This window comes from Onychostruthus taczanowskii, unplaced genomic scaffold (assembly GCF_017590055.1).
Source record: "Onychostruthus taczanowskii isolate IOZ18803 unplaced genomic scaffold, ASM1759005v1 scaffold5, whole genome shotgun sequence".
Taxonomy (NCBI): domain Eukaryota; kingdom Metazoa; phylum Chordata; class Aves; order Passeriformes; family Passeridae; genus Onychostruthus; species Onychostruthus taczanowskii.
In genome coordinates, this window is record NW_024502568.1 from 6,376,149 (window position 1) to 6,389,978 (window position 13,830).

The following is a 13,830-nucleotide window of genomic DNA, read 5'->3' on the forward strand; positions in this document are numbered from 1 at the left end:
CGGCCGAGCTGAGCGCGGCCCGGCCCGGCCCGGCCCGGCCCCGCGCTCCTTCGGGGGCCTTCTCCTCTCCGGCCGTCCCCCCTCGGCTCCCCCGGGCACAGCCGCGAGGTCTGGGGGGTCGTTCTTGCCCCCGAGGTTGTGGGTGCTGCCAGCCCCGAGTTGGTGGCCTTGAAACCTTCGCGGCCTGAGGAGGCTGGCAGGGCAGGTTTGGTGCCCGTGGTTTATAGGAGTTAAAGTACAGCCTGCAGAAACGCACTTCGCAGCCCTGCAGCGTACTCGGGCACCCAGAACCTTGGCGGGCTTTTGGTGTGGGTTTTTTCTTTATCTAATGTAAAGGATTACTGTTTCCAGAGTGGTTTTTTGTTGTTGTGTGTTGGGGGTTTTTTTAGTTTTTTTTTTTTTTTTTTTTTTTCTGGCCAAACGTCCTTAAAACTGAAACGCTTCCACAAAGGTGAGTTTTAGAAATGTAGCAGGATTTCTGTTCCCATGGAGTTGAACGTTAACTCTTGCTCACAGAAGTGAGGGCTTGAGTCGAGCTCTGGGTTGCTTTCCAGAGGATTATGTTTAGTGCTCAGATGAGAAGGTGACCATAGCAGGAAGCCATGGCCCGATGGGACCATTTTCAGCTTTTCCAGGTTTGGTAGGTTTGTGGTGGACTGTGTGTGAGAACTCTAAGAGAAACACAGAGTGCTGCACAGAGGGGAAACCAAGCTGGTGTTCACTCAGTGCTGCAGCCACATGGAGGGGGCTGTTGGGATATACAGTGATCTGGGGCTTGTTTGGGCTACAAAATCTGAGCTTCTTGCGTCCTGGTAGTACAAGCCCCGAAGTTTGCATTTGCAAGGCTTGTCATGGTAAAGCTATAGTTGTACCGGTATTGAACTTGGCTAGTTAATCTTTAGTAATTTGCTATTTCCAGATGAAGCCAAGTTGGGGGTTTTCCTCTTGTGGCTGTGTGAAGCACCTGGTGTCAATCAGTGTTTTGTCTCATATGTGACTGGATTTCAGCCCTGGCAGGGGAAGTGTTTCCCTCTTGGGTATGTGCTTAAGGAATACCTGTGAAATAAAGTTGCTTCTTTAGGCTGAGCAGATAGGGGCTCTAAACTCTTAAAGTAGTTGAATGCTTTCCATTGTAAGCACTCAGCTGCAGAGGTTTCTAAGACATTCGGTAGGGTTAACTTAAGTGACTTTCTGACTTTGGTTTTTCTGACCTTGTGGACTGCAAATCTTGATTTCGGTTGCCTCCCTCAGGCTGAGCATTTTTGGAAGGCAACAACAAAAATCTTCAGAACAACAAAGACAGTGAGCAACATGGTTGAAACTTGAGTTGTGGTTAGGTAAGATCTAAGCAACCTTGCTCTTTCTGATTTGTATCTAGCAATTGCTGCTAACTTTCCCACTGGGCCTATGGAGCCACGAGGGATTGTCAAAGCCTTTCCCAAGAGGAAGAAGGTGAGGGATGACTCGGAGAAAAGCATCCCTCCAAAGATCCTGAAAGAGCAAGGAACAGAGATACCTGAGGGTAAGTCCTGTGTCCCTGCGATGCAGGTTATAATACTTATACCCAGCATGTTAACTGCAAGTGCTGCTCCCCAAATGCTTTTTCTGGCCCTCAGTGTGTTCTCTGTAGTGGTCATGGCCAGCTTGGTTTGGTGTGTCCAGCTGGAGCCCCCCAGGGACTGCCTGCCAGGGCTGGTGCCATCAAGTCCCGTGTGAGAGCTGTAGCCCTGCTGGGCTGGGGCACTTTCTGCTGTCACTGTGTCCCTGCCCCTGTGCTTTCCTCAGCAGAGTGGCTGAAACCAGTCATCGCCTACGTGTTGCAAGCCGGCATTGGCCGGGCCAGGGCCGAGATCTTCCGCAGGCAGATTGCCCAGAACGGGGGTGTGGTTCACAGCCAGCTCTCCTCGGAGGTGACACACGTCATTGTGGCCGAGGACATGGACTGCGAGCGCGCCTTTCGGCTCCTCAGATTAACCAAGCTGCCCCCAGGACTGCAGCTGGTGAAGGCAGCCTGGCTTAGTGCTTGCCTTAGAGACCAGAAGCTGCTGAGTACTGCTGGCTATGGTGTCTTTGTCCCTCGCAGGTATGCAAGTGCCACTCTGCCGTTCCTCCCTGCATTTCCTCTGTCCTAAACTAAGCAGCACTACAGTTTGACCTCTGCTCAAAATCATGGACTGCAGCTCCTTGCAGCTTCTATGAGCATGACTCAGAGTTCTCTGCAAAACATGCACTAGGGCCCAGAAGTACTGCCAGAAGTCCTGTCACTTGCTACAGGTGCTAAAGGCACCTCTTCCTGATCCATCACTGATAACAAGATGTCTCTTAAAAATACTGGGGATTAAATACTGTTTCTTACTTATTGCAGATTAAAGGTAGAGAGGAATTGGAAACTAGGCACAAGAGGAAATTAAAAATGGAGCAGCAGGCACAGATTAGGATCAGAATGTTTTGGCAATGTTTTGGAAAGAGAGTCTAAGAGCAAGGTAGGTAGGAGTGGAAGTTGCAGGTCAGCAAGGTGAATGTTAACTGGGGAGTTGAGCTAAAACCAGAGTAATTAATCCGTGATCTGAGAGAGTACAATTCATATGGGTTGTTCGGTCCATCCCAAAACATGCAGAAGGATTTCTTGGTCACACTTCTGGGGGTTGAGAAGTCCTGCTTCTCCTGTACTGAGACGTCCAATCCATGGCAGGTACCTGGAGGAGGAGGAATTCCAGAAAGAACAGCAACAGATCCTGGACAGAGAAAAAATCCAGCTCCCAGCAGAGGAGGGAGCAGTGAAACCAAGTACTGAATCACAGGTGGAGGATTCCTCACAGCGAGGCTTGGGCACCCTTGGACAGCAGCAACTGGCTGAGGTGAGGCTTTCCTGCACAGATTCATCTCCCTGTGGGCAGATCCTGCATGCTGCTTTTCCTGGCTAAAAGCATCCCTGCAGGGACATCATGTGAGATTTTCTCAGTGAAGGGAAGGTGCTTGGATGTTCCAGTGAGCCATACTCAGGCTGTGGACATGGTTACTGCTTCTCTTTGTCCTTTTTAGGTGTTACAAATAGAAACAGCGCCCCTAAATTGCTGTTCCCATCAGAACCTTTCCAGCTGAAGCAGTCCTGGTACTCTAATCAGGACAAGGCTCACTATGGTGATACTCACTTATGTCCTTTTGAGGAATATTCCCTGTCTGAGAATATCTTCTTTTCAGGAAGCTGTCTGTGATATTTCATCCCCTGTTCCTGCCTGAGGCATATGGACCAGTTCTCCACTCCTTGGCAAACACCCTGTTCAGAAACATGTTTGTTCAGTGGATCAGGTTGCTACTAGAAGGGTCATGGAGGTGTTCTTAAAATATCTGTGTTGGGGTATTAGTGGCTTCTGCTGTGAGTCAGCATCTCTGGCCTGCTGTTAGCTTTCCTTCCTTTCTCTGTATTTTTGCTCAAATTTGCTGAATTCTTCTTGAGCACTCATGTCATTTAAATCTGTCTGTAGCAAAGTTACCTCAAACATCCCCAGCAGCTGCCTTGTATTACTGGCATCCGTTTTGTGACACAGTCCAAAATTTTGTTGCCCAAGGTCTGCAATTACTCTCTACCTGGCAGTTCACTGAGGGCACAAAAGCCACATTTGTAGACATTTCAGTAAAATCCCTTGTTCCAAGCTTAGATCTATGTGACCTGGGGAGGAGTGGGATATGTGACTTGGGGGGGAGTGGGATACTTGAGACCCAGCTGCAGCAATAAAGCTGAAACTTAGTTTAGAAGTAGCTTTTAAGCAGTAGCTTTTTTTTTTTTTTTTTTTTTTTTTTTTTTTTAGTTTGTTTTTTACTTTTTTTTTTTGGCAGTTCACTGAGGGCACAAAAGCCACATTTGTAGACATTTCAGTAAAATCCCTTGTTCCAAGCTTAGATCTATGTGACTTGGGGAGGAGTGGGATTAGCTTTTTAAGTCTTTTCTAGCTTGGGTGGATGTTTTTTCTCTAGGAGAGGATGGGTGTCAGTGTTTCACACTAAACAGAGACTGATCTGGGAGTTCTGCCTTTGAATGTAAACTCCTGTGAGGAAATCCTATTACAGTCAGACCAGCAACCACTGGCATGCAGGTGCAGTAGTTCTCTGCAAGGCAGCCTCGTAAGCAATGCCAGTTAGTCTCTGTTAACCCAGAGCTGTCACCCCAGGCTGCCTGTCTCCCTCTCAAGGAGTCTGTTGCTACTAGTTGGTTTTGCACATGTGGTTGTAAAGAGTCCATCAGCTTTGCTGAGGAAGTGTAGAGAGTCAGGGGTTTAAGGGCTGTTTCACCTCTGTGACACTGCTGGCCAAGAAGATGGGAATTGCTTCCAGGTCCAGCTGCAGTTCTCTGTGTTGTGAATGGATAACATGCTCCTTTATATGCTTTTAAGGGGCTTACTGACTTATCTGAGCCTTCTGAGGCTTTGCTGCCCTTAGAGAGAGCAGCATCTCAAGGGAGTTGCATTTCAAAACAAATTAAACTGATTAAATCTGTCAAATTTTCAATCTTACCCAGTTTTCAGAGTTATAAAACAAGACTGCAAAACACATCTCATCTATGTGTCTCCAGACCTCCTACCTCCTCAGCCAGCAGAACCAAAGGTTGTAAGGATGTGACTCTTACTTAGGCTCACACTCTGCTGAAACTCATAACAGAACATGCTGTGCTGCATGTAATTGCTAGACTGATCCCAAACAACCCTGCATCACTCAGAGTTACTTCCACAACACGGAAGCTCTTGGATCTTCATAGACTCCTGTGTTTATACATCAGGGGAGATGGGGACCCCAGTGAGCAATGCAGTCTCCAAAGTCTCTGTGCTGCTTTCCACTTCTATCCCCTTTTGTTCGTTACCTGAAGCTGAGGCTCATTGTTTCTTAAGTCTACACAGAGGCATCTTAATGCTAAGGGTATCAGCAAATGCATACAGTGGTTCTTTCTTCTGTCACTGAGGAATGTGGAGTCCTTTGTGTCATTCCTTCCTCCCCTTTTCTCTTGCAGATAGCCATGGGGAAAATGTGGGGGTTTAAATTTACTACTCTTGTTAAGATTTTGTGTCTGTAAACTGAAAACAAAGTTCAGTGCCTATCTGCATCATGGGATAGAAGTTGCTGAGTCTGAATGTGAGAGATGTGTCTATGCTGCCACCAGATGAGCTAAAGGTTTCCCAGTAGGAGTAGGGAGTCAGCATCTCTGCTAGCCAGGGATTTTGGCATTGTCATACTGCTGGCAGCAGTTGCTCACTTACTCAGTGTCTTACCTCAGTTAGGAGGTTAGCTGTAGGAGGGGACTGTGTGTTTGAATCACAGGTAGACAGCAGTATAGTCTCCTGTGCAGTGTGCAATGTGCATGTGTAGCTTGAGGTGTGAGGAATTGTGGTGGGCATATAACCAGCCACTTTAGAGGTGGCAATTGGAGCGTGGCATGCCCAGGAGGGAGGGTGGTTAGTGCTCTGGCTTCCTAATCTTAGAAGTAGCTTGTGCCAAGGGTATGTATGAGGCATGTACTTATTCTCACACAGCTGCTTTCTGATCTTTCCCTAAAGAAATATTCTGATGATGAAGACAGTGAAGGAGAAGATGCTGGTGTCACCCAGGGAGACCTGGAAGCATTGATTTCTGGCCACTACCCTGTGAAATCATCCGAGGAGATCAGTGACAGCTCTGACACAGTGGCCCAGCCTCCCAGCAAGTGGGTTTGTGCCCAGTCTTCCAACACCAAGAAGGAAAATCACAACCAATGCATCACAGAGAAGTTGGAAGTGCTGGCAAAGGCTTACTCTGTCCAGGGGGACAAGTGGAGAGCTCTGGGCTACTCCAAAGCAATCAATGCGCTCAAGAGCTATCACAAACCAGTCACCTCTTACCAGGTAAAACACCTCCCCAGGGGGGGTGGAGCAGGGAGATGGACCTTCGATGGAAGTTGTATAGCAAGTGCAAGTTGAGATTTATTGACCACACACAGTGTTTGCAGAACAGTAGAAAAATGGATTCTGAGCCTTTTAGGGCCAGATCTGGACACTCTCAAGATAGAGAGTGCCTTCCTTAGACACAATGCAGGGACATTTTCACCTTGCTCTTCATCAACAGCAACTGGCCACTGATAGTAATAACATGTAAAACTAACTGGATATGAGTCTTAGGGGCTGTGACAGTCCAGCAGTTCAGTGAGTTCATGTTTCAGTCCCATTCTGCAGGCTTGTCCTTTTCCACTTGAATTGATCAGCCAAGGTAAGCCTGGGCTAGAGAGGAGATCAGCAGGCAGGACTAGTCCTGCCATGTTCCCTTTATTCATCAAATGACTAACCAGGCTCTGAGTCAGTAGCAGCTCCCCAGCTTGTCTATGATCTTTGCTTTTCCAGTAGCAGCTCTGGTTTCTTTCTAGGAAGCCTGTAAAATCCCTGGGATTGGGAAACGGATGGCAGAGAAGATCCTGGAGATCTTGGAGAGTGGGCACCTGCGCAAGCTGGATCACATCAGTGAGAGTGTGCCCGTGCTGGAGTTATTTTCCAACATCTGGGGAGCAGGGGTCAAGACAGCTCAGATGTGGTACCAGCAGGTAAGTCCAGTGCCTTACACAAGAGGCTCTTGGGTTATGGTTTGAAGACTGCTGCTGAGTGTAGGAGAATTACTTTCACAAATAGTTTTTAATTGCTGATATCTACAGGTAAGATTTAAATCTGGTTTTTTTTTTGGAGGAACTATGAGGTTGGGTCCCATTGTGTCTCAGCACCATGCTGAGACTTTAATTGTGCTGGGACAGGTAAAGGACAAAGATGTGGAGAAGAGGAATGGGAGACATGCTGCCCCTTCTCTAATATCACTTTTTGGAGCTCATGTCACACTAGTCATGACAATGATGTTGCTGAGAGCCAGGCTTGAATCAGGTCATCTTGGCCTTGAGAACTCCTGATGCAGTTGCTGACTGTTGGCCTGTAGCTGTTAGAGTAGCAATCCATTTTGTCTGAAAGTTACAAGAATGAGGTTGAAATAATTGTGCCAACAGGAGCAGTCCAGGCTACTGGATGGGTTCCTTCTTTAAAAGCAGTTTGTCTCCTGAGCATGAGCTAATGAAGCCTGGTTTCCTGTAGTGTTCGGTTTGTGACTGGATTCTTGGCTTAAAAACACGTTTGTGTTCATGCTCTCAGCTTTCTCTCATTGGGATATTGTGGGTGTTGTTCCTTTACCTGCATTACGTGTTTTCCTTCCAGGTGTAGGACACCATGCCTTAAGAGCAGTAGCCTTCTGTCAGAGGAAGGTGGAGATTAGAGGTGTGCGTGGATAGTGTGATTGCCTAAATCCCTTCTTTTAGGAATCGGGCCCTAAAGTGTTCTTTACACATGATCTCAGAAGCTGTGACTTGGCCTGAACTTGAGACAGGCTAAATACAGTCTTCCCAAGTCTTCATGGCAAGTATGTGAAGAGCAAAGTCTTGGTAGATGTCTGAATATGAGCACATGGTCTGCTCTAGGGTTTCCGGACACTGGATGACATCCGCACCAAGGCCACTCTGACCAGCCAGCAGGCTGTGGGGCTGAAGCACTACACGGATTTCCTGGAGCGCATGCCTCGGGAGGAAGCTGCAGAAATAGAGCAGACTGTGAGTAGCTTGGCCTCAGACCCTCAGAGTGCAGTACCTTGTGAGACATGACAGGAAGGTACACGCTGTGAAAATAGCCCTCGTGTTATAGCTGAGCTCTTCAGCCCCTCCTCTTAATGGAGTCAGTGCTTGGGGGACCCTTTTTGGGCATGGGCACACAAGGCACCTACCTTGCCCTGTAAGAAAGTTCAGTCTGAGTGTCTGGCAAGAAGGAGGATACTTCACTGAGGTTAGTCCTACACACTGCTTTGAAGAAGGCTGCATGTGGCATGGTGGGATAAGCAGGTTCCCAGCTCTGCTGTCTTGCCTCTCATCATGTCTGGAATGTCTGCTTTCAGCTGATGTGTCCGTGGTGCTGCTGCTTCAAAGGAAGCTGTGAGCACCTCGTGATCTAGTTGTCAGCTAGAGAACAGAGGGTGGACACCCTTGGTGGAAGCAAAGGGGATCCAGGCTGCAAACAAGTGCTGCTTGCTGTAGGATGCTGTAGGACTCCATGACTATGGGGTGCTAAGCCAGTGTACCCTAATGTGAGCAGAGAGCCTGGGGGACACACTGTCATTGCTTCCCCTGTGCTGTCAAGTCACCATGGAAGCAGCAGCCAGTGTGACCCTGTCACTCGGCCACAGGGCCTGGCCATGAAGAATACCTTCCTGCCAGGCTCCTGCTGGGGTGTCAGTCCTGTGTGCCGGATTAGCCATTTTGGGGGTGAGTGGTCCCTTTCCCAGGCAGGCTGGGCTGAGGAGCTGGCTCTTGGGAGTGGGTCTATTGTTATCTTGATGGGATTACTGTGCTTCCCTCCATACACAACACACACACCTCTGATCCAGGCCCTGGAGAGAGAATGAGGGATTAGTCACTGTCTGTGCTGCCTGTCACAGTGAGATCTGAGGAGCTTTCAGGCTCTCGGGTGGGGCTGGGAGTTTTCTAGAAATCTTCATTTAAAGCCAGAAGGGGGGCAAAAACACTAGAGGAGAGCTTGCTCCGCATGAGAAAGGCTTGTGGCTTCTTGGAGCACCTTTGGGGCAAAGGTTAATGGGTTTATCCCTTGCTAATGAAGGATGATCCCCAAGAGTGACAAGGGGCTGTGGGCACGGACACTGCCTTGCTGAACCCCAGCCTCTGTGATGGCCCCATCACTAGGAATTGCTGAGCCCTTCATTATTTGCTGCCAGCAGGGTGATTGGCACAATCAGGCCAATAATACTTTAGGCCTGTCAGGGACTTGGGAGCCTTTCTTAAACATGTAATGAATGAAGCCATCAGAGTTAGCACTGTCTGCACAAAGCAGGAGCTGGGGTCCAGCTTAGAGAAGACTGTAATAGGGGAAGTTCTTATGATGTGTTTGATTGCTGGCAGCAGCATGTTGGCATCCCTTTGGTCTGGAACAGATTGTGCTTTTTTTGGGTCAGGAAGCCCAGCTCTCCTGCAGAGGCAGAGCTCCTTGCAGGAGTGAACTCCAAGGGGTACTCACAGATTTTCTGCTGTGTTGGATCCTGCTGGGGAGACTTCACAAGCCCATCCCTGTTTTTGAAACAAGGCCTGTGACTATCACCTGTTGAACTGATTTGCTTTGTGGGCAGAACTGGTGAGCTTTGTGTTTGTAGGACAGCTGAAAAACCTCTTATCTCATGCTGTCTCAGAAACTGAAGGCTCTGAAAGCTTGTGCAATACTTTGCTCCTTCATATTCCTGCTTGTCCCAGTACATTGCTCCCAAGAGCTGATGGTTGATCACTGTATGGTGTGGCATTGTGCAGGACTGGGTGGAGGCCACTCTGGCTCACTCCTCCCCCGACAGCAGGTCAGCCTTCTTGGTGGGGCAGTGTGCCATGCCTGCATCTGCAGATGTAGGACAGGCCTGAAGGCAGCATGAGATCCTTTGCTGCCTTGATCAAAAGGGCATGGTCTGACTCCTCATCCCTCTTTCTCAAAGGTCAGACAAGCTGCCCTGGCCCTGAAGCCTGGCCTCGTGTGTGTTGCCTGTGGCTCCTACCGTCGGGGGAAGGCCACCTGTGGAGATGTGGATGTGCTGGTCACTCACCCGGATGGGCAGTCTCACCGTGGGGTGTTCAGCAAGCTGCTCAACAGCCTCCGCAGGAGCGGTAAGAGGGTGGGGAAGCTGCTCTTGCAATGGCCCAGGCGAGGAGGCAATGAGGTGGATGGCATTCACTGAAGGATAGGTGATCACTGCTCCCAAGGATGGGACATCTTGTTAGTCCTTAAAATTACTGCCCCTGGACCCAGTTCAGCTGTAGCTTTAAGGAGGGAATATTGCTGCAGCTCTGCATGTTATCCCTGGGGTCCCACAGCTCGTTATGGTCCCACTGCTCTCTGGGCAGTGGGGAGTTCAGCATGGAGGTGTCCATCACCACTGAGCTCCTCTTGGCCCGTTCTCTCTTCCCAGGCTTCCTTACAGATGACCTGGTGAGTCAGGAGGACAACGGTGATCAGCAGAAGTACCTGGGCGTGTGCCGCCTGCCCGGGCCGGCGCGGCGTCACCGCCGGCTCGACATCATCGTGGTGCCGTACCGCGAGTTCGCCTGCGCCCTGCTCTACTTCACGGGCTCGGCTCACTTCAACCGCTCCATGCGCGCCCTGGCCAAGAGCAAGGGCATGAGCCTGTCGGAGCACGCGCTCAGCTCGGCCGTGGTGCGAGGCCCTGGGGGTGCCAAGGTGGCGTCTGGCCATACTCTGCCCACCCCCACCGAGAGAGATGTCTTCATTCAGCTGGGGCTGCCTTACCGGGAGCCCTCCGAACGGGACTGGTGATGCCTGGTTCTCACCCTGGCCTTGCTGCTGTGCTGCTGTTTTGAAGGATCTGATTTCCCCAGTGGTGGAAAGGCTCTGTGGTGCCTGCAGGCTGAGGAATATATCCCAGCAAACTGGGGCTCCTTGTAAGCATGAGGCGTGGCTGCTGGGCAGAGCTCTGTGGCTTCCTCAGCAGAGGCTGTGGGCTGGAACCACACTGGAAGTGCTCTCTTGGTGTGGCTACCAAAAAGGCTCACTGCCCATCCCTGCTCTCCCCAACTTTGGAATATTGGGTTGCAGAACCTTGTGATCCAGCCCCTTACAGTGCTTGGGAACAGGGGAAGTGGGATGCATCTTCCTCTGTATCTGAGCACTGACACTGTGAAATTTCTGTTCTGAGCTGTGAATGAAGGCAGCAGAGGTCTAGCTTGGTTCTGTGACAGGCTTTCCTCCTCACTACTGCTGGCAGCTGCTACTGCAGGAGTCTCAAGGGGTTAGCCTGTGCTGCTGCTGTGTCCTGTCTGAGCTGATGTGTCCTTTGATGGGTCCTATTGCACAGGGCCAGACTGCTGTGACTGCCACCAGCTTTCCCTGGTGCCAGCTAAGCCTTGAAAGAGACATAGGGACCTGAGGTGCTGTACCTGCTTGCTCCCAGCCTTGTGTTCTGAGGATCCTCCAGATTTACTCAGAGCCCTGGTCTGGCCCAAGACCTCCTTTCTTGGTGCGGGAGAGGAGCAGAGCTCACAGCTTGGGGAGGTGTGCTCAGGAGGGATTTGAATGTAATGGCACTGAATATAACCCAGCAGCGCTGTGTGTCTGTCTGTAGGAGGCATGGAGACAGAGAGAAGCACAAGGAGATAGTCAGGTTGTAACTGGGGCAAAGCAAAAGCTTTTCCCTTTCTTTTTGTGTGGAAGCCATGGAGTCATCTGGTTTTTGATCAGGGAAAGTGTGTGTTTGTGTATACATGTGCATGTGGCAGGTCCCACCAGTTCCATGGGAGTGAATTTTATTTCTCAGGAAACACTGACTGTTTTATATTGTGGAGATGAATTTCTCAGAGTGCTCTGTCTGTTACAGGTATTGCAGTGGTTTATCCTGGCAGAGATGCCCTGGTGGGCATTTCCGTGCCAGGACCCCCGGGCTCTTGCTCCCTTGTGGGGGATCTGGCCCCATCAGGTACAGTGACAAAGCTGCACGTTTGCTGCTAGGGCAGGCACAAACCAGGTGGGTTTGCACAGTTCCTGTGGCTGCTGGGCACCAGCAGGGCTGGGGCTTTGCTGAGGTGGCCCACATCCCAGCAGTGGCATTTGTCAACCCAGCCTTTCTGCTGGACACCTGAGGGAAGTGAATGTCTTTTGGCATGTCTTGGTGCTTTGAAATTCGAAGTGTAATAAATAAGTCCTTTCTATCTTTTCCCTTGGTGTGTCTGTCTTTTTGCACTCTGCTCTGTGACTGTTGGGACTGTGGCTTACCAGGAGCTCCTCCTGTGCTGGTTCATTTCCCTGGTTTCAGTGGAGGTGGAGAACATGCAATGGAGATCATCACTGTTGGACCAGCACTTCTGGCTCTCAGGGCAGGGAGCAGCTGGCCATCATCCTCCCATACCATCCAGTGTCCTGGCATCCAGCTGGCCATGTGGCTGAGCTGGAATTGGCTGTTCACTGACTCAGAATTCTTGAATTCTGGGCCTTTGGAGGGGGCAGAGGGCCCTCATGTGGCTAACTGTAGCCAGGTGGGCCATGGATGGATAAGGACCATTTCTCCTCGGTGTAGCTGTGGAGGTTGAAAAGGGCAGAAGATGAAGGAGCACAAGGAGCTTATCCAGAGCAGCTGGAGGGTGACCTTTCTGGATGTTGCTTCTCCCTCATCCTGGTTCAGAGAGAGAAACATGAGAAGCTGGGCCGTGCCACTGTGAGTCAGCCCTGCCCTGGCAGAGGGGACAGAGCTGTCCCACACATGCTCCTCTCTATACCTCTAATCCCTGCCCTTGCAGCAGGGCCTCACCACCCCCTTCTCACAGCCCACCTCCTGCCTCTTCCAAGCCACAGCATGCCCCACTTGGCAAGAAGGTACAAGTGTTGGGGGTGCTGGGGTGTCTGGGAAGAGGTGGGTGCTGAGTCCCCAGGATCAGTGCAGGCAGGGAGAGCAAACATGGTTTTAGGCATCTCTAACGAGGTCTTGCCTAGTTTCTGCTTCCCAGGAAGGGGCTTCAGCTATTCCCCCCTCCCCAGCACACCCCCTCCCGCTTTCCCTGGCTGTGAGTCTGATCATCCTGAAAATTAAAAATAAAACAAAATGCAGCAGCACTTAGAGAATGAGTGGAAAGTTGTGGAGCTGGGACAGGCCCTTGGGTTCTGCCGCAGAGCCCCTTTCTCCCACTGCCATTCCTGTACCCTGAAGGTGAGTCTAGATTGGGGTCTCAGGCCATTCCTCTCCCCTTAACAAGCATCTCTCTGCCTCTCTCATCGAAAAGGAAGAAAAGCTCTGGACAAAGAAAAAGCTCTGGGTGGTAGACAGCCCTTCCCACCCTGCTCCCTACCCTGTGGGAAGGATACCCATCCTTAGCTGTCCTGCTAATCCTGGTGCAGGGATGGGAGGGGGCTGGTGGGAAGGGGTGCAGGGAGGGTAGTTTGGCCTCCAACTCTGGTACTTTGTGTTCATGAGTAAATATTTGCTAATGGCAGCATGGCTGGGCGAATGTAGGGGAGCTGCTGCTCCCCCCGTCGGAGCAGGCAGGGAAATGAATATGAATTTATCATGATTAGGTGAACTCAGCAGGGAGAGCGGGAGAGAAAGGGCTAGGCAGGGAGGGGGCGGGTGAAGATGGATCTGTGCAATAAAATTAAATAAGGACACCAAATAGAGTCACTTCTCACGCACTCGCCCGCCCTCCCGCGTGCAGGGCCTCTCATGCCTCCCGCGCTTCTCTGGCTTTGCTGATTTCTCTCTTTCCTCGAATTTATGAGGCCAATTATGAAGATGAGGTTGGAAGTTCTCAGAAGTTCACTAAATGCAAAGTGTGGTCCCTGCTGTTCCTATCAAATTAATTAACCAAGCGCTATTGATGGCCGGGCTGACATCGGTGCGGTGCAGAGCGTGAGGGAAGGGCTGCTGGGGTGTCGCTGAGCAAGCCTGGTTGGACAAGGCCTGGAGGGCAGAGCACCCTGCAGGGCACCCTCAGGGCCAGCGGGTGCAGAGTGAGCCCTGCCTGGGCAGCAGGAGCAAGGAATGCAGCAGGGCATGCATCAGGTCCCAGTGTGATGGTTTGTATTGCAGTTTCCTCTGTTTGCAGCAGTTTCCTCTGTCTGCAGTAAGATCCAGCTGGGTGATGGCAGAGCTGCCCTGAAGGGAACATGGCATGGATACATGGCAGGATGCTGGGCCATGTTCTGTCGAGGATACTGTGGTAGTGCCTTGTGGTCTGCACGAGCCTGTGTCTGCAGGAACAAAGCCAGGAATCAGTGCCCTCTCAGAATCATCCCC

General features: G+C 50.7%; 1 protein-coding gene across 2 annotated transcripts; it reads left to right on the plus strand.

Moving 5' to 3' along the window:
- Positions 1 to 9: 9 nt before the first annotated feature.
- Positions 10 to 11,760, plus strand: POLL (DNA polymerase lambda). Of its 2 annotated transcripts, none has more exons than XM_041415704.1 (9): positions 10 to 451; positions 1,379 to 1,522; positions 1,786 to 2,083; positions 2,693 to 2,858; positions 5,547 to 5,870; positions 6,386 to 6,559; positions 7,472 to 7,600; positions 9,532 to 9,700; positions 10,003 to 11,760. In XM_041415704.1, exons 2-9 carry the CDS (start codon positions 1,408 to 1,410, stop codon positions 10,365 to 10,367), a joined length of 1,740 nt encoding a protein of 579 aa, XP_041271638.1. In that variant the 5' UTR covers positions 10 to 451; positions 1,379 to 1,407; the 3' UTR covers positions 10,368 to 11,760. The 2 variants fall into 2 exon arrangements, with proteins under 2 accessions (XP_041271638.1, XP_041271639.1); XM_041415705.1 differs by having other exon boundaries at positions 1,789 to 2,083.
- The last annotated feature ends 2,070 nt before the right edge of the window (positions 11,761 to 13,830 follow it).

Excerpts from the sequence above, each read along its gene's own strand:
- POLL (XM_041415704.1), top strand. The coding sequence starts at position 1,408 with ATGGAGCCACGAGGGATTGTCAAAGCCTTTCCCAAGAGGAAGAAGGTG. Across the intron at positions 2,084-2,692 it reads GGTGTCTTTGTCCCTCGCAG|GTACCTGGAGGAGGAGGAAT; the intron begins GTATGCAAGTGC and ends AATCCATGGCAG. Across the intron at positions 2,859-5,546 it reads GACAGCAGCAACTGGCTGAG|AAATATTCTGATGATGAAGA; the intron begins GTGAGGCTTTCC and ends CTTTCCCTAAAG.